The sequence below is a fragment of the Balaenoptera musculus genome, chromosome 13, assembly GCF_009873245.2.
Source record: "Balaenoptera musculus isolate JJ_BM4_2016_0621 chromosome 13, mBalMus1.pri.v3, whole genome shotgun sequence".
Taxonomy (NCBI): Eukaryota; Metazoa; Chordata; class Mammalia; order Artiodactyla; family Balaenopteridae; genus Balaenoptera; species Balaenoptera musculus.
This window is the reverse complement of record NC_045797.1, coordinates 69,333,092-69,360,415: the sequence shown is the minus strand read 5'-3', so window position 1 is coordinate 69,360,415 and position 27,324 is coordinate 69,333,092. Positions and strand designations below refer to the sequence as shown.

At 49.0% G+C, this 27,324-nt stretch overlaps 2 protein-coding genes and 2 non-coding genes across 7 annotated transcripts; 3 read left to right on the top strand and 1 right to left on the bottom strand.

The window, feature by feature from the left end:
• Positions 1–6,032: 6,032 nt before the first annotated feature.
• TRNAY-GUA lies at positions 6,033–6,121 on the top strand. The gene is given in 2 exon segments: positions 6,033–6,069; positions 6,086–6,121. It is a non-coding gene; the product is annotated as a tRNA-Tyr (tRNA).
• A 354-nt stretch (positions 6,122–6,475) lies between these two features.
• On the top strand, positions 6,476–6,548 carry TRNAA-AGC. The gene has a single exon. It is a non-coding gene; the product is annotated as a tRNA-Ala (tRNA).
• A 391-nt stretch (positions 6,549–6,939) lies between these two features.
• On the top strand, positions 6,940–25,796 carry AGBL5 (ATP/GTP binding protein like 5). Of its 4 annotated transcripts, XR_005022441.1 has the most exons (16): positions 6,949–7,064; positions 8,189–8,449; positions 8,704–8,875; positions 9,198–9,361; positions 9,935–10,112; positions 10,378–10,556; positions 10,975–11,431; positions 11,935–12,104; positions 12,435–12,570; positions 13,252–13,454; positions 14,082–14,296; positions 21,718–21,870; positions 22,966–23,078; positions 23,386–23,432; positions 23,930–24,060; positions 24,434–24,572. XR_005022441.1 is itself a non-coding variant. In XM_036873601.1 (15 exons), the coding sequence occupies exons 2-15, from the start codon at positions 8,235–8,237 to the stop codon at positions 24,603–24,605; spliced, it is 2,658 nt and encodes an 885-aa protein (XP_036729496.1). In that variant the 5' UTR covers positions 6,940–7,064; positions 8,189–8,234; the 3' UTR covers positions 24,606–24,959. The 4 variants fall into 4 exon arrangements, 3 of the variants coding, with proteins under 3 accessions (XP_036729496.1, XP_036729497.1, XP_036729498.1); XM_036873601.1 differs by lacking the exon at positions 23,386–23,432 and having other exon boundaries at positions 6,940–7,064; positions 24,434–24,959; XM_036873602.1 differs by lacking the exons at positions 23,386–23,432; positions 24,434–24,572 and adding an exon at positions 25,665–25,796.
• Positions 24,832–26,142, bottom strand: OST4 (oligosaccharyltransferase complex subunit 4, non-catalytic). Its single transcript, XM_036873604.1, has 3 exons — positions 25,988–26,142; positions 25,726–25,863; positions 24,832–25,067 (listed from the first exon to the last, which is right to left on the bottom strand). Exon 2 carries the CDS (start codon positions 25,860–25,862, stop codon positions 25,749–25,751), a length of 114 nt encoding a protein of 37 aa, XP_036729499.1. The 5' UTR covers position 25,863; positions 25,988–26,142; the 3' UTR covers positions 24,832–25,067; positions 25,726–25,748.
• Positions 26,143–27,324: the final 1,182 nt, after the last annotated feature.

Sequence of the window (27,324 nt, the reverse complement as noted above, 5' to 3'; positions counted from 1 at the left end):
ATTACAGGAAAAAAAACTGTAAAAAACACAAATACATGGAGGCTAAATAGTGTGCTACTAAATAACTAAGAGATCACTGAAGAAATCAAAGAAGAAATTAAAAAAATACATAGAAACAAATGATGAAAACGTGACAACCCAAAACCTATGGGATGCAGCAAAAGAAGTTCTAAGAAGGAAGCTTATAGCAATACAATCTCACCTCAAGAAACAAGAAAAATCTCAAATAAACAATCAAACCCTGCACTGAAAACAAGGAGAGAAAGAAGAACAAAGAAAACCCAAAGTCAGTAGAAGGAAAGAAATCATAAAGATCAGAGCAGACCAAGGAAGGCCTCAAAGACAGAATGCTGCCTTTAACCTTAGTCTACATTCCATGGAGTATTTTAAAGACTAGAAGAATATTGCTGGGGCAAAAATGATTGGGGCTCTGAAAGATCAGAAAAAATCTATCATTATTTTTTTTAAATAAGCAGACACTGAGAACTTCATCCACAAAGTTATTCTGAATTCAGTGTTCTAGCCGGAAACTTTTGTAGTAAATAAATAAGACTGACCTGGAGTTCACTGTATTTCTGGATCTGAGTGTTACTTTCTTTTAGATTGGTTTACTTGGAACTTTAGCTACCTTTCTGTAATAGATTACTTATATTTTAGTTTTAAGGCAAATATTGAATTCAAAAATAATTTTAATTGACAACTGAATTGCTCAATACGTTTTACTTATGCATACTTTCATAACAGCTTGAAAAAAATTTTAAATTATATGAAGATATATTCTAGAAATTATTAAAATTGCAATAATTAAAAAAAAAAAAAAGGGCTTCCCTGGTGGCACAGTGGTTGAGGGTCTGCCTGCCAGTGCGGGGGACACGGGTTCGGGCCCTGGTCTGGGGGGATCCCACATGCCGCGGAGCGACTGGGCCCGTGGGCCACAATTGCTGGGCCTGCGCATCTGGAGTCTGTGCTCCGCAGCGGGAGAGGCCGCGATGGTGGGAGGCCTGCGCACCGCGATGGGGAGTGGCCCCCGCTTGCCACAACTGGAGGGGGCCCTCGCACAGAAACGAGGACCCAACACAGCCATAAATAAATAAATAAATAAATAAAATTAATAAAAAATATATATATATATATAAAAAAAAAGATCAGAGCAGAAATAAATGAAATAGAAATGAAGAAAACAATAGCAAAGATCAATAAAACTAAAAGCTTGTTCTTTGAGAAGATAAACAAAATTGATAAATCCTTAGTCAGACTCATCAAGAAAAAAAGGGAAAGGACACAAATCAGTAAAATTAGAAATGAAAAAGGAGAAATCACAACTGACACTGCAGAAATACAAAGGATTATAAGAGACCACTACAAACAACTATATGCCAATAAAATGGACAACCACGAAGAAAGGGACAAATTCTTGGAAAGGTACAATTTTCCATGACTGAACCAGGAAGAATTAGAAAATATAAACAGACCTATCACAAGTAATGAAATTGAAACCATAATTTAAAATCTTCCAACAAACAAAAGTCCAGGACCAGACGGCTTCACAGGCGAATTCTATCTAACATTTAGAGAAGAGCTAACACCGATCCTTCTCAAACTCTTCCAAAAAATTGCAGAGGAAGGAACACGCCCAAACTCATTCTATGAGGCCACCATCACCCTGATACCAAAACCAGACAAAGATACTACAAAAAGAGAAAATTATAGACCAATATCACTGATGAACATAGGTGCAAAAATCCTGAATGAAATACTAGCAAACAGAATCGAACAGCACTTTAAAAGGATCATAAACCGTGATCAAGTGGGATTTATCCCAGGGATGCAAGGATTCTTCAATATACGCAAACCAATCAATGTGATACACCACATTAACAAATTAAGGAATAAAAGCCATATGATCATCTTAACAGATGCAGACCACTGCATGATAAATTCAAGACCACTTTATGATAAAAACTCTCCAGAAAATTGGCATAGAGACAACCCACCTCAACATAATAAAGGCCATATATGGTAAACCCACAGCAAGCATCATACTCAATGGTGAAAAACTGAAAGCATTTCCACTAAGATCAGGAACAAGACAAGGATGTCCACTCTCACCACTCTTATTCAACATAGTTTTGGAAGTCCTAGCCACAGCAATCAGAGAAGAAAAAGAAATAAAAGGAATACAAATTGGAAAAGAAGAAGTAAAACTGTTACTGTTTACCGATGACATGATACTATACATAGAAAATCCTAAAGATGCCACCAGAAAACTACTAGAACTAATCAATGAATCTGGTAAGGTTGAAGGATACAAAATTAATGCACAGAAATCCCTGGCATTCCTATACACCAGCAACAAAAAATCAGAAAGAGAAATGAAGGAAACACTCCCATTTACCATTGCAACAAAAAGAATAAAATATCTAGGAATAAACCTGCCTAAGGAGGCGAAAGACTTGTACTCAGAAAATTATAAAACACTGATGAAAGAAATCAAAGATGACATAAAGAGACGGAGAAAAATACCATGTTCTTGGATTGGAAGAGTCAATATTGTGAACATGACTATACTACCCAAAGCAATCTACAGATTCAATGCAATCCCTATCAAACTACCAATGGAATTCTTCACAGAATTAGAACAAAAAATTTTACAATTCGTATGAAAACACAAAAGACCCCGAATAGCCAGAGCAATCTTGAGAAAAAGAAATGGAATTGGAGAAATCAGGCTCCTCGACTTCAAGCTATATGACAAAGCTACAGTAATCAAGACAGTATGGTACTGGCACAAAAACAGAAATCTAGATCAATGGTACAGGATAGAATGCCCAGAGATAAACCCATGCACACATGAGCACCTAATTTACGACAAAGGAGGCAAGAACATACAATGGAGAAAAGACAGCCTCTTCAATAAGTGGTGCTGGGAAAACTGGACAGCTACATGTAAAAGAATGAAATTAGAACACTACTTAACACCATACACAAAAATAAACTCCGAATGGATTAAAGACTTAAATGTAAGACCAGACGCTATAAAACTCTTAGAAGAAAACAAAGGAAAAACACTCTTTGACATAAATGACAGCAAGATCTTTTTTGACCCACCTCCTAGAGTAACAGAAATAAAAACAAAAATAAACTAATGGTACTTATTTAAACTTAAAAGCTTTTGCACAGCAAAGGAAACCATAAACAAGACAAAAAGACAACTCTTAGATTGGGAGAAAATATTTGCAAATGAAACAACAGACAAAGGATTAATCTCCAAAGTATACAAACAGCTCACGGAGCTCAATATCAAAAAAACAAACAATCCAGTTAAAAAATGGGCAGAAGACCTAAATAGACATTTCACCAAGGAAGACATGCAGATGGCCAAGAGGCACATGAAAAGATGCTCAACATCACTAATTATTAGAAAAATGCAAATCGAAACTACAATGAGGTATCACCTCACGCCGGTCAGAATAGCCATTATCAAAAAAGGTAGAAACAATAAATGCTGGAAAGGGTGTGGTGAAAAGGGAACCCTCCTACACTGTTGGTGGGAATGTAAATTGACACTATCACTATGGAAAACAGTATGGAGGTTCCTTAAAAAACTAAAAATAGAACTACCATTTGACCCAGCAATCCCACTACTGGACATATACCCAGAGAAAACCATAATTCAAAAAGAGACGTGTACCACAATGTTCATTGCAGCACTATTTACAATAGCCAGGACATGGAACCAACCTAAATGTCCATCGACAGATGAATGGATAAAGATGTGGCACATAGATACAATGGCATATTACTCAGCCATAAAAAGAAACGAAACTGAGTTATTTGTAGTGAGGTGGATGGACCTAGAGTTTGTCATACAGAGTGAAGTAAGTCACAAAGAGAAGAACAAATACCGTATGGTAACGCATATATATGGAATCTAAAAAAAAAAAAAAAAAAAAAAAAGTCCTGATGAACCTAGTTGCAGGGCAGGAATAAAGAGGTAGACATAGAAAATGGACTTGAAGACATGGGGCGGGAGGGGGAAGCTGGGACGAAGTGAGAGTAGCATCGACATATATACACTACCGAATGTAAAATAGCTAGTGGGAAGCAGCAGCATAGCACAGGGAGATCAGCTCAGTGCTTTGCGATGACCTAGAGGGGTGGGATAGGGAGGAGGGGAGGGAGGCTCAAAAGGGAGAGTATATGGGGACATGTATATGCATATGGCTGATTCGCATTGTTGTGCAACAGAAACTAACCCAGTATTGTGAAGCAATTATACTCCAATAAAGATCTATTTAAAAAAAAAAAAAGCCAAAAGGTGGAAATAGCCTAAAGGTCCATCAACAGAAGAATGGACAAACAAAGGAATGGAATATTATTTAGCCATAAAAAGGGACAAGCACAGATACATGCTACAATTTCAATGACTCTCAAAACATTATGATAAGTGAAAGAAATTAACACAAAAGGTCACGTATTTTACGATTTATTTTGTATGAAATCTCCAGAATAGGTAAATCCGTAGAGACCGAAAGCATATTTGTCGTTGCCAGGGGCTGGGTGAAGTATGGATGGAAGTGATTACTTTAAGGGTACAGGGTGTTCTTCCAAGGTGATTTAAAAAAAAATTTTTTTTAGACTAGAGAGAGGTTGGGACAACATTGTGAATGTACTAAATGCCACTGAATTGTTCATACTTTAAAATAGTTAGCTGTATGTTGTGCGAATTTCGCTCAAAAACAAAACAAAGACCCCAAGCAACATAATTAAATATATTCTGCTTTCCAGCCCCGCCTCCCCACAAGAAAGAGAAAGACAGTGAGAGTGCTAATCACCGTTCCAAGAAAACTACCCCAGACTAACGTTCTAGGACATAAAGGTAGCATTTGCAGCAGCAGAATGAAGTTAAACCAATAAATCAATGGGAAGATGTTAACCTCCTGCTTTGTGGATGGGCACAGGCGTGAACCCCGTGTTGCGTTCAGTGACAACAGAAACTTCGGATTTAAAACAGCCTGAGAGAACCCCCAAAATGTTGGAGCCGCGAGGGGCTTGAAACCATCGCCCGACCTGGATTTGCCCGGGGCGATTGTGACTCGGGGTAACACAGGCGGTTGCAGAGCTGGCAATGGAGACCAGGTCTCCCCGCACACCCACCCCGCCACACCGCGAAGCAAAGCTTCACACACGAGTTGGGTTTTAGGTTTGTTTCTTTGTTTTAAAACCCCGGGTGCTTTTGGTGGGCAAAGGATTGTGGGCTGGCATGCCAGGCCCCTGGAAAGAGAGATGCAGGTGTGAGGCGGGCAGGGGCGGGAGCCGGGTGGATGCTAGCGGTCCGACTCACCGCCCGGCTCAGGGCCCCGTCCGCAGTCGCTGATCCCGGGCATCCCGCGCCGCCCGCTCCAGCGCCGTCAGGCTCGCCTCCAGCAGCTCGGTGGTTTGTATCTTTCTTGCTCTTAGGAGGAAGAGATCCTGACAAACGTGGGTTAATTGACTGAATGAATGTCCTTCACATCAGGAGAGCAGTAGGATTTTACAGGCGCCCCTGGAGAAACCGGAGGGAAACGAGGAGCGGAAATAGCGAACGTAAGCGGTCGGCTTTGCAAACCCAGCGGGCGCCGGGCGATTGTAGAGCACGTGTGCATACCCGCCCCGCCGGAGAAATGCGGCCCATAAGTCAGGGTTGTGGGCCAGGTCTCGAAGTGTCCGCAGTCCTGTAAGAAACCACAGCGGGTGGGGGGTGGGGGGTGGGGGTGGGGGTGGCGGTATCGTTTTGTAAAAAGCAAGGAAACGGAAGGGAAACTGTATTGCCCGTGTTTCCTTCGTCCAGGGTTGGAAAGCGGGTCCTTTGGCAGCGCCCTTTGCTCGCATTTCTGTCTCCGGGTTCCTCTGTTCTGTGCACCTTGGAGGAGCTCGGCCCCGGGGAGTTCCTTTAGAGGGTGGGGGCCAGGCCACCCCAAAACTACTGAGACCCTGGAGTGAGGCCTTGGTAAGTATTAGGGGGACAGCGGCAGACGGCAATAACAGCGGAGCCTTCGATAGCTCAGTTGGTAGAGCGGAGGACTGTAGTGGGTAAGCTATGGTAATCCTTAGGTCGCTGGTTCGATTCCGGCTCGAAGGACTTCGTATGATATTTTTAGCTTCCACTCATTCAGAGGAGAAAAGCTTACCTAGAAGCCGACTGAGTTGCATACGCACTGCAGATGTTCCGTGAAACATAGATGCAGTAAATAGGGTACGGGTACGCTCTCTTGGGGGTTACATGCAAAGGAATGTTAACCTATGCTTATAAATGAGGCTTATTATTGCTTATGTGTGATTATTATATGTCTGCTTTTAAAAATCTTGCCCGCGGTCCCACTGCACTTGAGTGCAGTGCTAAGCTAAATGAATGTTCTGAATTGCGGTCGGTTCACTGGTCAGTGGACACCCCAGAACAACCTGTAAGGCAAAAAGAAAGAAGCCAACAACGGTCGGGGGATTAGCTCAAATGGTAGAGCGCTCGCTTAGCATGCGAGAGGTAGCGGGATCGATGCCCGCATCCTCCACTCGGTTTTTGGTCCGGGCACTGGAGGATCCCTGAACCGCGGGAGAGTGGCTGAAGCTGGTGGGTGTTTTGTAATACACAGAGGAGTACGGTAGGCAATCGTCAGCTTCACACACGGTCTTTTTATTTTGCAGGTGAGTCTTTTCCAGTGTCCTTCTTGGTCAGTTCGTCTTTTCCTCCTCCCGGTGGGCAGGCCGTTAACCGTCTTCTGAGAAGACGCGGGCGGAACCCTCCCACCGGGCCCGCAGGTAGAGCCCCCAAACAGCACGGGCTCAGGAACCCGCTAAACGTGCGAGGGAACCCCGGCGTGCTGGCCAATGGCAGCGAGCCTTACTGGGCGGGTAGCCAGCTGTCCCCGCGGCCAATAGGCGTGAGACTTCTTGTTTCCCGGCAGAGCGGGGTCCCGGCACCACGGCGCTCGGGTTTTGTTTGGGTCCTGGGTGGAGGGCCCGGGTGCCGGGGCCCGGGTGGCGCCTCGCTAGCGGGAGAGGGAGCGGGATCACCGGCCCGGAGAGAGGTGAGGGGCTCTGCGTGGAGTGCGGGCCCCGGCCCCGCCCCCTTCTCAGCCCCTGGCGGTCCGGAGCCCCTCTGGAATCCCACCCCGCCCCGCCCCTAGCCCGGGGTGCCCCCGGCCGCACCCCACTCCTGTGGCCTCCTCTCTTACCCGCTACGCCCTGCCTTCCTACCCTCCCGCGAGTGTGAGTCCGCCCAGAACCATCCCAAGCCAACAAACCCCACCCTGGCCGGGACAATCTCGGTCCTTGTGTGAGGGTCCTTCAGAGTTGTGGGTCGAGAAGCCATCCCCCTGTCCCCAAGTAGGTCTCTATCGGCCACATTTTTTTTAGGGATGCTCAGAACACCCATTAGTAACCCATAACTACCAAGGTAGCTTTTTCAGGGGCCTCACTGCTCACAGGACTGGGGGTGAGGGGGTGGAATAGACCCGTACCCTAGCTGGGTTTGAGCTGCAGTCTCCAGGTGAGCAGGTGGCTTCTGCCCAGTTTCCTTTGGCTTGGCAAAGGCCACACGTCTAGTTTTCCTCCCTGATAGGCACGGGGTAGTAACAAAAAAGTAAGAACCAGCCCTTCCAGGGCTCAGGGGAGCAACAGAAAACTGCCTGGTCAGTACTTGTGAGGACAGAGGAGTGGAGAGAGGAAGCTGCCCATCCAAAGTTAGAAACGTGGTTCTCTCCACTCTGCTCTTCTCCAGAGTGGGGAGCCCGTCTAGGAACCAGAGATCCAGAATGGCCCATCTCTCAAGATGGCCACATGTGGTGGTGGGTGTATCTTGGCTAGATTTGGGCAATCTGACCTCTCTAGCATCTCTAATCTTTGGGCTGCAAAGAAACTTAAGAGTCTGGTGTTTCTCAGCATACTTTAGCCACTGAGTATTTCATTTTGGAATAGCCAAGCTGTGGTAAAATAGGGTCCTTTGAGGTCAGTTATAACCCTTAGTGTGGGGACAGAATACTGCTTATTCTTGGCCTTTGCTGGAAGCCCACTTCTACCTTTTTTTAAGGCGGAGAGAGGCTCTTGTTTCTTAGGGCACTCCCTAAGAGCAGCTCTCATTCACCCAGAGATACTCAAAGAACGTGTTTTCATTTTTCTTCCCTCTCCTCCCTACCCCACCATTTTCCCCCAGCTCTCAGGGCCTGAGTGGGGCAGGAGGATGCTTTCCCAGCCGCACCATGGAGCTGCGCTGTGGGGGATTGCTGTTCAGTTCTCGCTTTGATTCAGGGAACCTAGCCCACGTGGAGAAGGTGGAATCTGTGTCTAGCGATGGGGAGGGAGTAGCGGGTGGTGCCTCAGCCTCCACCAGCAGCATTGCCTCTTCCCCTGACTATGAGTTCAACGTGTGGACCCGACCAGACTGTGCTGAAACAGAATTCGAGAATGGGAACAGGTAAGAGGAGAGTAATGGAGGGTAGAAGAAGGAAGAGAGGCTTGCCCCGCACCCCTGCTTCAGTTAGCCCTTTGACTGAGAGTTCGTGCCAGCACACTACCCTTCCCCTCCCACTCCCCCTTCCTCTCCCTCTCTCCCTCCCTCTCTCCCTACCAAGTAGCCCTTTCCCAGTTTGGCTTGCTCCAGCCCTCCCACATCGCTCCTCTCCAACCCTCCCCTGTAGAATGACCTGTCTCTCCTACTCTGGCCCTCAGGTCATGGTTCTACTTCAGTGTCCGGGGAGGAACTCCAGGGAAACTCATCAAGATCAACGTCATGAACATGAACAAGCAAAGCAAGCTGTATTCCCAGGGCATGGCCCCCTTTGTGCGCACACTGCCCACCCGGCCACGCTGGGAACGCATTCGAGACCGGCCCACCTTTGAGGTAAGTTCTCCATGAGGAGGATAGACAGACTTGGGTGCTAAAAGCAGATGAGGGAAAGGAAAGAGGAGTCCCTTAGATACAGCGTGCTGGGCAGGCGGGACACCAGGTTTTGGTACCAGCGTCCCTCTGGCGCCAGCTGGAGTCCAAGATAAGCCCCTGCCTCGGGAAGCCTAGAAGGATCTGGCTGTCACGTGGAGTTTCAGAGGGAGGGACGTTGGTAAAAGTGATGAGAGTGTGAGGTCAGTTCCTGGTGACCCCAGCAGGATCTTAGTTCTGACACCGATGGCATGTTGCCCCTCCCTCTTCCTCCTCTGCTCCTCAGATGACAGAGACGCAGTTTGTGTTATCCTTTGTTCACCGTTTCGTGGAAAGCCGTGGGGCCACCACCTTCTTCGCCTTCTGCTACCCCTTCTCCTACAGTGACTGCCAGGATTTGCTAAACCAGCTGGACCAGCGCTTTCTGGAGAACCACCCTACCCATAGAAGGTGCCAGCCACATTCTTACTCCTGTCATGCCGTCCTGGACCACACGGCACCTCTGCTACTCCTGGAACTTGCCCTAAGAGCCCTGAAACAAAACCTCATCTGTTCTCTGTACAGAATGTGGGATTTGGGGTATCTTTGACAGATGTTTCTGTGTGACCTTGATCTTGGCATTACCACCGCTCCACTCCACTTATCCAGCTGCCTACTTCAACCCTCTTAGTATCCCAGCTCCCATCAGTTACCCAGAATTTAGCCAGCACTGCCATTGCTCAGCACACATTTGTTTTTCTCCTGCCCCAGCAGAGGCCAACTCTCTGTGTCTATGCAAAGTAGCCTATCCTAGGGCACCATAAACTGGGGAGAAAAACAATAAGTTTATCCTATCCTGTTCCCTGCATTCTGGCAATGTAGACCCACCCACATCCTCAGCCTTATTTAAAACTGTGAGAGACTGTAAAGCCCCAAAGGTTAGGGTGAAGTACCAGATCGTACAAATCCTGGGCTCATGACAAGGCCCACCTGTTGGTAGGACTTCAGGGACTTCTCCTGGCTTAATGACTTTTACCTTTACAGCCCCCTGGATACCATCTATTACCACCGGGAGACCCTTTGCTATTCTCTGGATGGACTTCGTGTAGATCTGCTAACGATCAGTTCCTGCCATGGGCTTCGAGAAGATCGAGAGCCCCGCCTAGAGCAGCTATTTCCTGATGCCAGCACACCCCGACCATTCCGTTTCACAGGCAAGAGGGTGAGTAGAAATAGCATAAAGGTAGTACCTTGGCCTTTGCCCAGCTCCAGGCACTGCTGGTAGCTTAAGGCCATGTTATTCCTCAGCCCAGTGGACACTGCCTCAGCCTGCATTCTGAGGCAAGTGTGACAGCTCCTACTCCATTTGCAGACTCAGCCAGCTGGAAATCCAGTGGCTGTTTCCACCTCATCCCACCACCATCCCCACATGGTTACCGTGGAATATAGAGCAACTGACCTAATAACTGCTCTCCTCTCCACCTCAGATATTCTTCTTAAGCAGTAGGGTACACCCTGGGGAGACTCCATCTAGCTTTGTCTTCAATGGCTTTCTGGACTTCATCCTTCGACCTGACGATCCTCGGGCCCAAACCCTACGTCGCCTCTTTGTCTTTAAGCTGATTCCCATGTTAAACCCCGATGGCGTAGTCCGGGGCCACTACCGGTAAGAAGCGTCCCCAGCCCGCCTGGATTGTTCCCAGTCCCCTCACGCCCTGCATCTCAGTGGAAGACTGTCAGCCTCTCATCTAACGTCTGTGTTCCCAGTCCTCTTGCACCCTAACAAGGGCAAGTTCATGTGATCCTCCAGTGACCTGAGAAGGAATATGATCCCATCTAGTGGCACTCTCTAGAAGGAGAAGAGCCAGAATCCCCGCAGGTCCAGCTGAGCGGAGGGCGCTGTCTCTTAGGTTTCTATGGGATGGGTGACAGCTGACCACGGAGAGGGCCTGGCCTCAATTCTTTCTTTCCTAATGCACCCTCAGCCTCTCGTGTCACAAGTCAAGTCTTGTTTTCATCTACTCTAGTGTCTCCTTCGCTGGCCCAGCCCTCTAGACCCTGCTTTGGTCCTTGTTTCCCTACAGCACAGACTCGCGTGGAGTGAATCTGAACCGTCAGTACCTGAAGCCTGATGCAGTCCTGCACCCGGCCGTCTACGGGGCTAAAGCTGTGCTTCTCTACCACCACGTGCACTCCCGTCTGAACTCCCAGAGTCCCTCTGAGCACCAGCACAGTCCCCATCTCCCTCCTGATGCTCCCCTTTCCGACCTTGAGAAAGCCAACAATCTCCGAAATGAAGCTCGCCGTGGGCACTCGTCTGACGGGGAGAACCCTGAGGCCTGGACACAGACCGAGCCAGCAGAGCCGAAGCGCCACAGCGTGTGGATTATGCCACAACAGTCCACTGAGGCTGAGCATCCAGACCCCGACACCATCCCCCCCAAAGAGAGTGGTGTTGCTTACTACGTGGACCTGCATGGACATGCCTCCAAAAGGGGCTGCTTCATGTATGGAAACAGCTTTAGTGACGAGAACACCCAGGTAGGAATCCACAGGTGGTCATGTGAGTGTGGGACATGTTGCAGGCTAGGAAATAAAGGTCAGGCCACAAACGGAGGGAAGGGGGCCTTCTGGCAGGAAGGCCTGGGGCTGCAAGAGGTACAATATCCTGAGCGAGCTCCAGAGAGCCAAGAAGGGGCAGCACTGGGCCCCTCAAGTCTCAGTCATTACGTCATGACCTCTGAAAGAGGGTCAAGCTTTCGGCATCCTAGTCTTTTCTAGGGTTTGGGAAACCAGGGGAGGAGGAGAATTTTGCATTATTGGAGAGAAGAAGGGCTTAAAAAGAGGTAGAATCGTACCTTTCCAACACCTAGAAATATTGTCAAACATTCAGTGAGAATTTACGAACACTGACTACTGCTGATGGTTCTGAAGGTGTCTGCTGTGTTTAAGGCACGTGGCCGCATGCTTGGCATCTCTTCCTTGTCCCCATCCCTTCTTTCTCTGTCTCTCCTTCTGAGTTGCCTTTTTCCTCGCCCAAACAGGTGGAAAATATGCTGTATCCAAAGCTCATCTCCTTGAACTCAGCCCACTTTGACTTCCAGGGCTGCAATTTCTCAGAGAAGAACATGTATGCCCGAGACCGCAGAGATGGCCAGTCTAAAGAGGGAAGCGGCCGGGTTGCAATCTACAAAGCCTCAGGGATAATCCACAGGTTGGGTGGAAATTGAGATACAGTTTGTGAAATAGCTTCCCAAAGAAAACAATACCTAGTCGAGGGCGTTCAAGGGGCAGGGATAGCCGAAGTCTTCTCAAAGGACAGATTCACAATTAGTGTTATTGTCTTTAGTCTGGGACACTAAAGGTCCCTTTTGGGGACCTTCTTAGGTATATGATAAAGTGCCAAGGTCAATTGCTAGTTTCTAGGGATTAGCACTTTCTATTTGTGTATATTTTTTCCCAAATGATTATCTCATAGACCACCTAGTCTGTCCCCCCCGTGGTTCTGTCCAGATTCTGTCTGATAAATGTCTCTGTGTCTTAGCTACACACTTGAATGCAACTACAACACTGGACGCTCAGTAAACAGCATCCCTGCCGCCTGCCATGACAACGGACGTGCCAGCCCCCCTCCCCCGCCGGCCTTCCCCTCCAGATACACTGTGGAACAGTTTGAGCAGGTATGCATGCAGGGGATGAGTGGGGAAAAGGGAAACCGCAAAGTCTGGAAAGGCCTTCACTCTTGCTACCTGACTCTAAGGTCCTCTGAGGAGAGCCGCACCACTGTCGCTGTCTCATCTCTCAACCACTGTGGTTGTCTTCCTCGGTTAATAGGCGCAGGCCTCTGACTGTAAGAGTACTGAGAGGATGAGTGGGCACTATTCTGACCTCCCCCCAACCCCGCCATAGCGAATCCCTGAGCACATCCGGGTCAGATTCTTCACCTCTGAGCTTGTCTTCCTCATTCTATTGCATTTGTTCACTACTGACCTAAAAGTACCCCCTCTGCAGAGGTACCTGATGATCCTGGTGTCGTAGGGCACACAAGAGGAGTAGAAAGAGCTGTGGGTTATAGAAAAGATCCCAATGCCTTCTCCTGCTGGGAGAACTCCTGCCTGGTGCCAGCCAGAAAGCCCACCTGCCCCTGCTCATAATGGATGGGGGCCCCAGATGAGCAACAGTTTAGGGAACAGCTCTAAATCCACTTGCGATAAACAGCCTGAGCACTAAAGTTGGGATCCTCATCGAGCAAATGTGAGGCCAGCCTCTCCTTCCCTTCCCCTGTGCTGTGCACCCCAAACCAACACAGCACCCTAGGTTGGAAGACCAAGACACTGAGCCAAACCAGACTCTTCCCACAGGTGGGACGAGCTATGGCCATTGCAGCTCTGGACATGGCAGAATGCAATCCGTGGCCCCGAATTGTGCTGTCAGAGCATAGCAGCCTCACGAACCTCCGGGCCTGGATGCTAAAACACGTGCGCAGCAGTCGAGGCCTGAGCACTACTGTGAACACGGGTGTCAACAAGAAGAGAGGCTCTCGAACTCCACCCAAAAGTAACAAGTAAGACCAGCAGGGTGGAAGGGAGAAAGGCTGTGATAGTGGAACAGGGCTCTAGAGCGAGGAGTTCCAAGGAATTTGTGTGATTCCCAACTTCCAAAAGGACCACATGGTGAATATTTCCAGGGGAAACTTAAATTAGTAAGATCAGTGCATTTTTTGGAGAATGGGATCCTCTTCCCTTTTACCTGGAGCTGCATACTTCCCAGATATCTGAAAAGCAGGCTAGGGGATTCCCTGCTCCAGAGCCCTGCACAAAATCAAATATAATTAGGGTGCGGGTGGGGGCAAGTCTCAGCTTCCAGTGGTTGTGAATGACTGAGGGGTCCAAGGGCAGCACCAAGGCATTAAAGGGGAATTCGCTGGGAGTTAAAGCTGCCCAGGGACAGCCCTTATGGCTCTTAGCGTATTGTCTGCAGGAGCATGTTGTGTGAACAAGGGCTCCCAGGCATCCTGAGATGCCCCAGGTTAGGTACCTTATCCATGGACGTAAATTCCTCCCTGCTCCCTTGGAATGAGTCCCTGTGCCTTTTCACTCCAGAGGTGATGCTTTACTGAGCATCAGACCATGGGGAAAGACTTGCAACAACCTCCCTGGCCCAGGGTTAACTGGCATCTGCTTCTTTGCAGTGGACTCCCTGTTTCCTGCTCTGAAAATACCTTGAGCTGCGTGCGAAGTTTTAGCACTGGCACAAGTGCTGGTGGTAGCAGCAGCAGTCAACAAAATTCTCCACAGATGAAGAACTCCCTCAGCTTTCCTTTTCATGGCAGTCGGCCTGCAGGGCTGCCAGGCCTGGGCTCTAGCACCCAAAAGGTCAGCCACCGGGTGCTGGGCCCCGTCAGAGGTAAGCTAGTCTGGGAGCCCCTGCAACAGGTGTTCAGTTGTTTGGGGCATTGCTGGGGGAAGTGAGAGCTTGAAGATACACACTTGGCCTGGGACCGAGGGGTGAATCAATAAAATTAGTATATAGCAGAATCTACAGCCTCTTCTGCGACCTTGGTGTTCCCCGCGGCACAAGCTCCAGACGGTACCGTGTATGGCATAGGCGGGAGTCCGCGGTATCTGGGTTTCAGCAACTGCTGGGAGGCAGGAAAGTTTCCAAGGAAGAAACACTGGCTAGAGCAGGGTCACACTGAGACATGGAGCCTCCACGTCAAGGACAGGGTCGGTCTTGTTGGGAGCAACATAAGGAGATGTCCTCACAATCCAAATCGCAGCACCATACAAAGATGGAGAATCCTATCCAGGGTCTCTATGGGCTGAAATTGTTCCTGGCTTCAGAGCCTGTTCAGAAAGTGTTATCAGAAGGATGCCAGCTCTTCCAAAGAAAAATGGAACAACTACAGACAGCTCCTGTTCTAGGCTTACAAAGCAATAGTCTAGCCCCTTCCAGCAGTGGTCACAAGTGCTCAACTGTGCCCCTGGGTTTGGCCAAGGAGACCCTGCTTGATACAAGACAAGAGATTCTGGGTCACAGTGTATCCCCAAAACAGGTGGGCCTTTAGGGAAAAAGAAGAGGAAGGGACTCCAGAGCCGTTCCTCGGGAGTGACCCGGACTGTAGCAGGGAGACAGTTGCCGGGCCACTTCTGGAAATAACACTAAATCAAAAATCAACATTGTATGTGGCTTCTGGGCTACAGCAATCTTGCCAGAGTATGGAGGCTTAAATGCTAGAACTAAGCTTTGTTGGTCTTCAAGCTGCACTCGTCCTTGTTAGCACTTCCCTGCTACTCAGCTTGCAACAAAGCTTTCGGTGCAGAGCAGAAACATGCACTGGGGTCAGTGGCTGTGGAAATCTGACTACTAGTTAGAGCAGCCACAGGAGAGAGAGCAGCGGGCCTTACCAGCTTTGACCAGTAAGATGTTCTACCCCTGAGAAGCTCCATAGTTACCTCTGCTTATGTTCCAAGCCCCACTCTTAAGAGAGTCTGTCTTCATTGGGAAAGGACACTTGCACACTGTTTGATAGAAGGAGAGTATTAAAGCAATAATAATGCCTTATATTTAAATAGCATTAAACAGTGAACAAAAAAAAAACAGTATCGCATATTTATTTCATTTAATCCTCACAAAGACCCTGTGGGATAGGTGGTATTTCCACTTTTCTGAAGAGGAGACTGAGGGTGTTTAAGGGTAACTTGTCCAAGATTGCACAGCTATTAAGTGGCAGTTATTCAAACTTAGTCTTTTCGTGTTCCAGTATGCTTGAGTTTCCCATCTTAAATCTGTATATTTTTTCTTCTTTTAATTTTTCCTTTTAACTCATAGAAGGAATATTGGCACCATAAATTCTCCTTCCCTGACTACAAAAGGGTAATAGTAAAGAGCCTTTTCTAGGTCCTCACTGGAGGATTCTAGGCAGTTTTTAGTCAGTATTTTATTAACATCTTCCCTGCCCCCCCACCCCCGCCAAATGCAGAGTGTTGTATTAAGCTCCTTGAGTGAGAGACATGTATTCTGTTTCTTTGTTACTTCCCCCAAATAACTAATAGAAAATAGGCATAGTCAGTACAAAGTAATTCCTGGTTGACGGACTTGAAACTTTACGGGGGACACAGGGCAGTAAACACAACGTAAAAGCACACACTCATTATAAACATACAGGGAACGTGGGGAGCCACTGTTGTAGATAAGCACAAGAGTAACCACCCAAAGAATGATCATTGAGAAATGGTTTTGAAGAATGGGTGGTGGTGTATGGTTTTAACAAAAACATTGCAGCGATGACAGTGATAGCCAGGACCAGAGCTGCCGCATAGAGAGGACCACAAGCAGGCACACTGGCTGGTTCGAGGGGCCAAGCCCTTCCCGTGGAAATCAGCAAGACAGGTGGGTGGAAGGGGCCGAAATGTCTTGAAAACAAAGATGATGCGTTAACGAGACATGGCAACGACTGTGTTTCTGAGAATGATGGGAACAAAAGATTTGTTTAAGAGAGCTATCTGTGAACTGTTTGTTTATATATAAATCAAGCAGGGACAGGGAGTTGGGATCCTTGCAGTAGTTTATACATGAGATAACTAGTGCCTATACCAGGGTCTGTGAATGTACATACTAGAAATAGAAGTGGCAGGCTTCAGTGGTGGTGGAAGAGAGACTAAGAGAGCTTCATGGCTACAAGCTAAAGGAAAATGTCATGATGACAGTAAGACATTGTTGGAAGAAAAGTGCTGAGTTTATCTACTTTAGACGTGCTTGGATGTCATGGGCTAGCTATATGGAGGTGACCTACAGGCAGAGAAAGGGCCAAACTGTAGAAAAGATGACATCAGGGTTGGATCTAAGAGTCATCCACGTACAGGTGAAACCAAGTGAGAAGCCATGTTCCCCCAGGTAAATGAACTTAGAATCAGAAAGAGAGCTGGTCTGAGTACCAAGACACCCTAGGGACTTGCATAAATATTTGTAAGAACTAAGAAACTATGTCTCTAAAGTCAAGGGGTCAAGAAGGTTCCTAATAACACCAAACAGGAATACTGTAAGGAGTTGAAAGATCAGATCTGGCAATCTTGACTCCTGTTCTCCTGAGCATTTGCTGGTGCTACAGTTTTACCACTTCATCTCAAAGTCCCTGATAAGACTCCAGGATGGGAGACTGGCCCTGGCTTGGGATAGGGACTTGTGATGCAGCTGTGGTATGTGGACATGGCATCTTCAGCTAACCCTTAGAAAAACTTCCTTATTTTGTTCGTGTGATTTATCCTATGCTGTAGCTTTGTGACATTTCCTGGTTCCACACATCTGGCCCCTGGGCCTTTGCCACATCTGGGCATACTTTGTCTTCCGAGATAGGAAGAACACAACCCTCATATCTCTAACTATAAAAGCAGCTATAAATATACTTTCCAAATCCCAAAACTGGGATTGCGTTGACAAGGTTTTTTTTTTTTTTGACTTACCAACTTATTTATAAGAAAATTCCCACTAATGTATAAAAATTTTATCACATTTAACCGTACGTTTAATTGACTATCCTTTATTGGCCAGAACAGAACATGAGATTGGGCTACCCAGAAAATTTCAGAAAAGATCTAGGTAGCCCAGCCAGAAGCTTAAGTTAGAAGTTCAGGGAACTAGTCTGGCAGGGTCTGTCCTCGGAGGCTGGGGGTGACATTTTAGAAGCCAAAAAGTAGCCAACTTGGGGTGAGCAGGAATGTTGCTGGGGCAGGACGCTGGAAGAGCCTGAGTAAGCCTTGCCTCCCAGCGCCCCTGACCATAGTGCCAGGATCTTCCTTACCTCGTTCTCCCCCTGCTGCAAAATAGGTCCCGAGAACCGCCTTCCCAGACCCGTGGTCACATCCCTGACCGCGGGGCTCAGAAGCGCAGCCGGCACTATCCGCAGCTGCCACCGAGGAGCAGGAGGGAGAGCTCACTGGGGAACAGCTAAAGTAACAGCTAAAGTGTGCGATTTCCTGGTGCAAAAGCAGATGCAGACAGCTCAGAGGAGGGCCTGCTGGGGAGAGGGTGGATAGTAAACGAGCTCCTCCTTCTCTTGGCTGTGTATTGATGAAAACAGGGCTCGGACTAGAGTGAAGCCAGTGAGGTGCCTAGGACACACGATTTAAGAAGGCACTCGCTCTCAGGGTCAGGCAAGGGCCTCCTTAAACTATGCACTCTAGGCGCCTCACTCGCCTCATACTACTCCTGGCCCTGGATTCAAGCAAGTCTCACTCAATAACTTAAACTTATTCCCTAGCCCTCCACCCTACCCAGCGGGATACTGGTGTAAAAGACAAGGGACTTAAGTGTAAAGCGGGGAGCCTTCAGCCATCAGCCTGCCATGGCCACTCTAGTCCCCCCCCAGCTCTGGCACTTAAAGCTGAGGTTACCAGAATTCTCTCCTGGCCTCTGTGATGCCTTGTCTCAGCTGACCAGTAGCTTCTGATAGAGCAGCTAAAGGCCAATGGTGAGTGGAGGCTCCTTTGAGAAGTGAGTCAAAGGACACAGGAAGAGTGCCTCCAGCACCATCACCACTTTCACTTTTTCCCCTGCAAACAAAAGTTTTGTGTTAGAGTAAAACTTATTTGATGGCAGGAAATGTCTCCTAACACATCTATTTATTCCCTTAGCACCTAGCACCAGGCCTGGCACTTATTAAATGATCTGCAAATATTTGTTGAACAAATAAAAGGCAAGAAGTTGAAGCTGAATGAAGGCTTGTCTCGCCTGTCCACCCCACACAGGGCATAAATCAGGTCTGCGATCATCCTAGGGATCCACTGAGATCTGGGGTGCTACCTGTAGGGACAGTTCTAAAGATGTTTTGGAGGGATGATGCACGACCTAGGCACAGATTACACAACTGCTCCTCAAAATTGTGAGCCCTTAGAATATCCATTCTGACTCATACATGGTGAGGTCAGTCTGGCTCTGTGTCTCAGGCCTCTGCCCCAGGACTGTCCTGCCTCTCCCAAATGGAACCTAGCAGCTGATTATCATAAAACACCATCTCACAACCTCTAGATGCAGAGCTGTTCACATTATCACTTGCACTCAGCCTTAAGGCACTGTTTCTCTAGCTCAGAACCAAGAAAGAAGAGAGTTGGGGCTCCTCCCTTTAATTCTTGTCACAGTGGAGACTGGGTAGGCCTGGATTATACCAGGGCCCAGAAGCCAAAACATGAGAAACTGGGCTGTGTGCTCACGCTGCCAAATTCACAGGCAGCCCCCGAACCTTAAGACAGTCTTTTAAGTGATGACGTGTTACCTTTAAATGCCTTCTACTTTCCAGATCAGGCCTCTCTCCTAAACTAGAACCGGTCTCCTACCCTGAAACTCTCCTTAGGGGCAGGATTCCTGAGTTGTATCCTTAATATCTTTCCCTTGATCCTTACATTTCACACTGGCATTTTTTATATCATTTGCCTGTTTTGCTTTGTATCTTCTTAAGTGCCACTCAGTTCCTTACTAGAACCTACAAATGTCCCAGAGGCCTTCACTCAATTTCTAGACTGCTCTCTTATCCTTCCTTGGGGTGGGGTGAGGCTTCATCCCTTAACATGGTTTCAACATCCTTCTGTGTATAGATATTTCTCAGATCATCTATTAACATGGTTTCAACATCCTTCTGTGTATAGATATTTCTCAGATCATCTATTTCCTGCTATTTCCCCCTCTGTCATTAAAGTTCATTATTTCTGCCTACTGTGCACTATCACTTGACATCATCTTGTCATCCCTGTTTGAACCAAAGAATTACCCAGGTCTAGGCTCTATCTACAGTGTCTCGTAAGTCATTGGTGGTGGGTAATGTTTCGAGTTATGTGACTGTGGCCATGAGTCTCTGACTTCGGTTGTTTTGTTGACATCGCTGTGCCAACTCTTACTAGCCCCCTAAGGTCTGGTTGTTTTTGGCTCCTGTGTGTGGTCTTAGACTCTAATTGGTACCCAGCATCTTGGCAAACTCCTCAAAGCTAGAGTAGCTTCCATCCTGAGATCTCTTTCTTCTCGTCCTTATTCATACAAGTATCAGTTTTTTAAAATTTGGTTTGGGACCTTCCAGAAGTAGCCTTGTCACTGCTAGTGTAGCTAGACAAGGTAAAGTTACTGTCACCTACTTCCTACTTTAGAGCCTTTTCACATGTAACACATGCTGCTTTGTTAGAAGTCAACTGGCATCGTGGAACCACCATCGAATTCAGCTCCACAAAGGTTAATAGCTCATTCCGTTTGAGAGCATTTGGTACCTGCTCTCCCCCTGTGATAAGGAAGGACCTGCCAAGCCTGAGAATCTCCCTACCTCACCATCTACCCCACTGGGACCCCACCTTTCAGAATCTGTAGCAGTGAGGCTCTAGCTACAAAGAAGGGACCAAGAGAGCTGCCCCACAGAGTATAACCATATGCCCTTAGACAGGGATTGTTGAGCCAGCTTACGGTCTACAGTGGGTGTCTGCTATCCGGGTAAACAAAATGTTTATTAAGGTCTCTGGTTTTCCAGGCAGTACTTTACAGGCACTGGGATGTACAGTATTGGAAAAGACAAGGTCCCTACCCTCAAGAGACTCAAGTTCCAATTAGAATATTAGCTACCATTTATTGAGCACTTACTATGCGCCAGGCAGTATTAAGTACTTTACATGTACTAATATTTAGTTAAGGAGACAGAAACCATAAACAATTACTAGCCAAGTGAACAAAGGACAATGAAAGAAAAGAGAAGAATTAATTCTACTGTTAATGGTCAGCGAGGCTTCACAGAGGTGACATTCGAGATGGGACATATAAGATGTCCAGAGTTTCACTAGAAGAGGAAACAGACTTTGCAGAGGAACCACATAGCTAGTAGCCCTAGAGGCTATAGCAGAGGGTGTGAAGGATCAAGTCAGCATCCTACTAAGGATGTGTAGACTGGACCCACAGTGGGCGGGGCTCTGAATGCCATGTTAAAAAGTTGAGACTTTATCCTTTAAAAGACCTTCAGTATCTCCCTCTTGCCTGAGCCAAAATGACTTTTGATCAGGTCTGTATTTTAGAAGAATAATTTCTGGCACCTGTGTGAAGGATGGATTGTAAAAGGGAAGAGACTCAAGCTGGGGAGGCCAGTGGGGAATTTTTTTCAAAAGCCTGGATGAGAGATAAAGACCTGTATCTGGATGCTGGCAATGGCAAGGGTGAATAAAGGAGGAAATCAAGTGAAGGCAGAGGGAGAATTGTCCAGATTTGGGTTAAACACAAATCTAAATGTGAGGGAGGAGTCGAAAGATGAAACAAGGTTTCTAGCAGATTTTTCACCAAGATAGGGAGAACAAAAGGAAGGAGGGGAGAAAATGAGTTTTGTTTGGGTCATGAGAGATTGCCAGGTAGGAACGATCAGTAGACAATTAGAACTGCAGTTCAGGAAAAAAAAGGGCAAGAGGGAGACTTGGGAGTTTTGAGTACGTAGAGCAGGAGAGAACCAAGGATAAAATGGTGGGGGACACTGACATTTAGGGGCAGGACAAGTAGTTGAAAAGGGGCAGTTAGTGGGAAGAGGAGAACCTAGGAAAGCCAAGCTCAATAACTTCTTTGCCAGAAGAATGAACTGGTGGGTGAGTAGGCTAGCTCCAAAGAGGTGAAGTAGGATGAGGGCTGGATGAAAACTGGAGAGCTGGAATAAATTATTAGTTCTTTCTACCCATCTTAGACTTACTTCAGAAGAGGGATGCTGGTGTGATGACAAGCTTGAAAACAGGCATCTGCTGACAAGGGAAAGCCAATGGGGCGGGGGAGTGACAATGCCTCACTTATTTGCCCTTTTATCTGCTTTTGTCCCTTCCACTCAGAGCCCCGAAGCCAGGACAGAAGACGGCGGCAGCAGCCACTGACCCATCGCCCTACTTCAAGCAGCCCGGCCCCGTCCCCAACTCCTGTTAGTTCTAACACAGCCTCTTTACACATGGGCTCCTGCCTACTGCCCAACTCACTCAGCATATCAGGTCTGTACCCACTGCCACTGAAATCTGGGTTGGCCAACCTCCTTCCTTCCCTACCTTCCAGGGCATAGGCCAGACTCCTGACTAGGCTTGAAGAAGTCCCTCTGGCTCTGCTGCCACGTGACCTGGACCTCATTCCTGACTTGATGTAATATAGGCCACTCCAGACCAGGGGCATCAGTTATCCTCCTGGATTATCCTAAATCCCTAACATCAATGCCCTTGTACAGGAAGCTGGAGTTTAGTGAACATCTTTGTGTAATAAAGTAACAGTTACCACTTATTGAGCGTTTACTATGTGGCAGGCACTGCTCTAAGCACATTATCTCATTTAATCCTTACTTTTACAGTTGAGGAACCTGAGGACTTTTCCTACCTGCTGTTTATTCAAGCTCCCTGACTCCAGGAGCTGGGCAACTTAGACAAAACTGAAGAATGAAAAAAGCATAGGCCTTTCACCTGTCATCACCGCAAATGTTATGTGACCATATCATCCACATAGAGCCTAGACCGTCTGTCTGCTCTCCTTTTAAGTTACAGACCCAGCCATGTAAAGGACTGGACGGGAATGATTTCTAAGACTCCAGCCTAACATCTTCTACCTCCCTCAGAGCTCACTACTCCCAACCTGTTAACTCTCTTCGATGGGTAGCCCTGAATCCACCAGTCTTGGGTACTGCCGACTTGATCCTTAAATGCTCACACATATGACTGGGATAACTCTAAGGTCTATAAATTCAGAGTCGTTCAGCTTGAGTGGGTTCTGATTCAAGCTCCAAGTTACTGATCTACCCCCCGGACCAGACTAGAGCATGCCGTGCTTCTGAACCAGGGGCAATTTTGCCAGGCAGTGGACATTTGTGTGACAGGAGAGATTTTTGGTTGTTACAGTGGGGAGGAGGCAGGGGAAGAAATGCCATCTGCTGAGTAGAGGCCAGAGATGCTGCTAAACATCCTGAAATACACAAGGCAGCCGCCCACAACAAAGACTTATCCAGCCCAAAATGTCAATACTGCCAATATTGAGAAACCCTGATCTAAAGGAAGTTACCTCTTCTCCATGGCCCCATCCTGATATCAGTTTCCTTTGTTCCCTAGGGAGCAGCTGCTCATTCCTATCCTCAGGGGACAAACCAGAGGCTGTCATGGTGATTGGGAAAGGTCTGCTAAGGGCTGGACCTCGGATCCCCTGTATCAGGACCCGACTACAGGTAACATTTTTGGGTCTTCCCCAGTCCCCAGCATAACAACTCTGGCAGAGCCCAGCAAGGCGCTGTTCACCTGGGTAGTGGGAGGGAAAATGCCCAGCACTGCTTTACACCCTCTCCCCACAACCATAGCAGAGAGCTGCTCTGATGCCTGAGTGCCTGTCTGTCCAGTGCTGCACCCCCGTCCCCTTCAGCCAGGTCTCTTGCTTGCTTCCAATCCCAGTATCCCTGCCAGACGTACCCTAACCTCAGCCTGCTAGCTTTGGCTTTGCCTGCCCCTGCCCTTAGCTTCTCCTCTCTTTCTGCCCAGACTTGCCCGAGGAGAGTTCCCGCCAGGAGGGGTCCCGGATTCCCCAGGTAACACATCTGGTTGCTGCTCCTAGGAACAGCTGTACCACCAACTCTGATTCAGTCCACATCCCCATACTAGGTTGACTGAAGTTGGGTATAGGCAGAAGCTGACTGGATGGGTGAAGCTTAAGCTGCTCTGGCAGGGGTTGAGGCAGTGAAGGCTCTGAGGTAGACCTACTAATCCTCCAACATCTTTCTACACCGTGCTTCTCTACTCAGCCAGATCTTGACCGTGGTATAGCCATGAAGGTTAAATGCTGGACCCTTTTGACTCCCCTAGTTAAGTAAAGCTTGGAATGTATAGTCGTAGACTGAACCCAAGAGTTTTCTAGCTATCATCCTGCCCTACCTTCTCAGCTAGGAACAGTGCCCAGGAACTCAAGGCCCCGGTACCCGTGTTGACACCTATATTACACTCATACGCGTGGATGCTGGAAGGAAACCTAGAAGCAAAAAAGTTCATGGAAGAATCCAGCCTCATAGCCTACCCCCTATCCACACAGGCTAGGCCCAGGTTGGGCCGGGGCTCACCGCCGACTCGCAGAGGGATGAGAGGCTCTTCGGGCCCCACGTCCCCTATCCCCCGGACCAGGGAGAGCAGTGAGCCAGAGCCGGGACCCTGCTCCGTACCACGGTGAGCACCAGGGTCCAACTCTTCACCCCACCTCTCACTTCTATCCCCTTATTCCCATTTCTGCCATTCAGGATCATTTTCTTCCTTCCCTTCTCCCTTTGACCCCCGAAAGACTAAACGTACCTTCATTAAGAACCTAGTCCCTGACTTTTTTCCCATCATGCTGTCAGTCTTCACTCCAACAGACAAGAGAACAACTTCTAGTTAGGCCTAAGGAGCAGGCTGGTCAGACCACTCCTATCAGACCACTGTGCAGTGCTCAACCTGCCTGTCCTCACCCACCTGGCCTCTCTCACCTCCCAGCCCCTGGCTGAAAGACCAGAAGAAGGGCGGAGTTTTCACAACCCTGACTCCTCTCTCTTCTCTGTTGCAGGCTGCCTCAGGCTGGGCCCCCGCGGCCCCGCTCTGCCCCTGCCTTTTCTCCTATTTCCCGTAGTCTGTCTGACTCCCAGTCCCGGATTTGTTACAGTGGGGGGCCCTTGGGCCAAACTGAGGTTTGTTTTGTCCCTAAATCTCCTCCACTCACTGTTTCTCCCCGGGTCTGATGCCTTGACCTTCTTGCCCAGCACATGACCCCGAGATGGGGAGCACAGTGAGAAATGTGCTAGTCGCCTTTCTCAGCTCCTGATTCCCTGTGACAATTGTAACTCCTTGGAACGCCAGCCACACTATTCTGAGACATTGCAGAGCATCACCTTGAGACAGGACAAAGCAGGGACCTGCCACCCCTTCCCTCCCTCCCTCCACAGCACACGATTTTGGGACCACAAAAAAAATCTATATTTTTATATTGGGGGGAGGGAGTAGAAAAGAAAGTAGCCCTATGCTGGGCCCTATTCAGTGGCAGCTTCTTGTTCCATAAGGTTAAGGAAGACTTTGAGGAAATAAAAGTTGTTTGGAAAAATCCAGGTGTAGTTGCTTTGTATGTTGTGATGGGTAGAAGGGATGAAGTGAAGTGTGAAGGCCCCTCACACCCTCCATCTTGCCTCAGACTATGTCCTGGAACCCTAGAAAAGAGGGGGAAAGACCTGAGGTAAGGAAAATGCTGCAGCTTTCCTCTGGGGCAATCCTTCAGCAATCAGCTCCCATCCAGCCTGTCCCCCCTGACAATTCTCGCCCACACTCACGGGTTGGTTCACAAGACGTTCATACAACACACCCCCCCCATCCCATTCTTCTCTATGGCTTGGGTCTACACTAGCCAACCCCTAAATCAGTGCCCTGTGCCCCTGAAATAGAATCCTCTATCTTTCCAACCCCTCACAAAAAAAAAATTATGCCTAAATAAAAGCCTAAACAACCTTGGAAAAGTGAGTACTATTTAAGTGAAGAGCCTAAATCCTCTTACTTGGACGGCATCCTCAGTACCTTTATTCCTTCGGGTGTCAGTACCTCCTTGTACCCGTACTATCAACTTGGGCATCTGGGGACCACATGAAGATGGGGACTGAGGGAGTTACGGGAACCCACCCCGTTCTAGCAGGGAGCAGTTTAAGGGGGAAGGGGGCAGGGCACTCGCTGCTCTGTGCGGATAAAGGGGCCCAGTTCTGGACAGTATCATGCTTGGCCCAACACTTTCTGATTTGAAGTTTCGAACCCTTCAGGCCCTGGCGCGGCCCCGCCACTCACTCTCCAGGGCTGGGCGCTACAGCCCCGGACCGTTACCTGGGGCGGAGAAAGCGCCACTTTCATTCCTGCTTCTTGGGATTGTTGACGGCCACGTAGTGATAGAGAACGACAAGCAGGAAGAGCGACACGCCCAGCATGTTGGCGAAGATGGCGAGCTGCACGTCCGTGATCATGCTGCGGAGAAGAGGAGGGACTGAGCCTCGGACCGGCGCACTCCTCGCCCAGACCAGGACCCGTCCTCGCCCCACTGGCCCAGCCACCGTCGATGGGCCGTGGACCGCGCCTGCGTGCCTCTCACCTGATCAGCAGGGCTCGGCTCCGACACGGTCTGCGGACGAGCTCGAGGTAGGAGACCTGGGCCGGAAGTTCGCTGCTCCAGTTCCGTTCCCAAAACAGCCACTTCCGGCCGTCAGGCTCGGCCGGTAAGGGCTCCCTAGCCCCCGCGTCTCGCCTGCTCCCGCGGCGCACTCGCGAGGGGCGGGGTCTTGGGCGGGGCTGAGGAGGGGCCGGCCGCCGTAGGGGGCGGGCTGGCTGCAGACGCTCGCTTCGGACGCGGCACGGCGCAACTGGGCGCTGTTGGCGTGGTCCGGGACGCGGTTAGCGGCGCTGGGGCCGCCACCTTGGAGCCGAGGAGTGGGCTAGATCGAGGGTGCGGCGCCGGGACCGAGCGGGAGGCTCGGCCTGACCCTAGACTCCGGCACCCCTGTCGGTCGCGGGCCCCCATGCTGCTGCCCACTTTTCGCTTCCTGGCCCGGCCAGGTGCTTCCTTTGCGCCCTGCCCTCAGGGTCCCCTCCCTGGTCCGGGCGGCGGGGAGAGGGGTGAGAGGCGGTGCAGAATGAGGACAGGGCTGGGGCGGCCGGCTAACTCTCCTCGGCGCCAGCCTTTCTGCCGCACATCCGCCAAATAGAACGATCCTGCCTGTGATCTGACCAGTGCCTCCCTTCCGGACTCCCTCCCTCCATCCCACTCTCAGAGGTGGGCGTCGGAAATAGGGCGGACCCTCCCGGAATCAAAACCCAAACCGTGGGACTTGAGCCAAGTGGGAAATCACCCCCCCGGATGTGAGGGAGGGGGAAAAGGAGGAAGGGCTGGGACCAGCAAGAGGGGTCCTGTGGGTAATAAGCAGAGTGGGCCACCGAGGAGAAAAAAGAAAAGATGACTGTGGGTAGATGTCCGAGGGTCTCTGGTGAGGGGAGAGGCAGCCTGGGGCTCTACAACCCTCTGCCCAGCCAAAACCTACTCCCCCCCACCTCCTTGCTTTCCCTCAGCTTCACCATAAAAGGGAACGGCACTGAGCCAGGCTGGGGCCAGGGGCTGGGCTGTTTCTCTGGAGCTGTCAGGGGTAATGGAAGCCAGTTGCTTTGCGGTAGAGGGGGGCCAGGGCTCAGGGGACGCCTCTGCTTCTCTGAGCCAAAGAAAACTACAGGAGCTTCTATGGGGCTGGAACAGCTGGGTAAGGGGACCGACTCGCTGCCTGTGTGCACGGTGAACTAAGGGTGCACTAGCCCAGAGTGGGCTTCCCTGGCCTGGGACCATCAGCAGTTTGTCCTCCATGCACCAGCCCAATGACTCCTAAGCTTGGTCTCAGCCTTTAGCAGTCTGTAGTTCCCTGGCCTCCCCTCTCATCACCCAGC

Coding starts and splice junctions, on each gene's coding strand:
- AGBL5 (XM_036873601.1), top strand. CDS start 8,235: ATGGAGCTGCGCTGTGGGGGATTGCTGTTCAGTTCTCGCTTTGATTCA. Junction 8,876..9,197: donor GAGACCGGCCCACCTTTGAG/GTAAGTTCTCCA, acceptor TCTGCTCCTCAG/ATGACAGAGACGCAGTTTGT. Junction 11,432..11,934: donor TTAGTGACGAGAACACCCAG/GTAGGAATCCAC, acceptor TCGCCCAAACAG/GTGGAAAATATGCTGTATCC.
- OST4 (XM_036873604.1), bottom strand. CDS start 25,862: ATGATCACGGACGTGCAGCTCGCCATCTTCGCCAACATGCTGGGCGTG.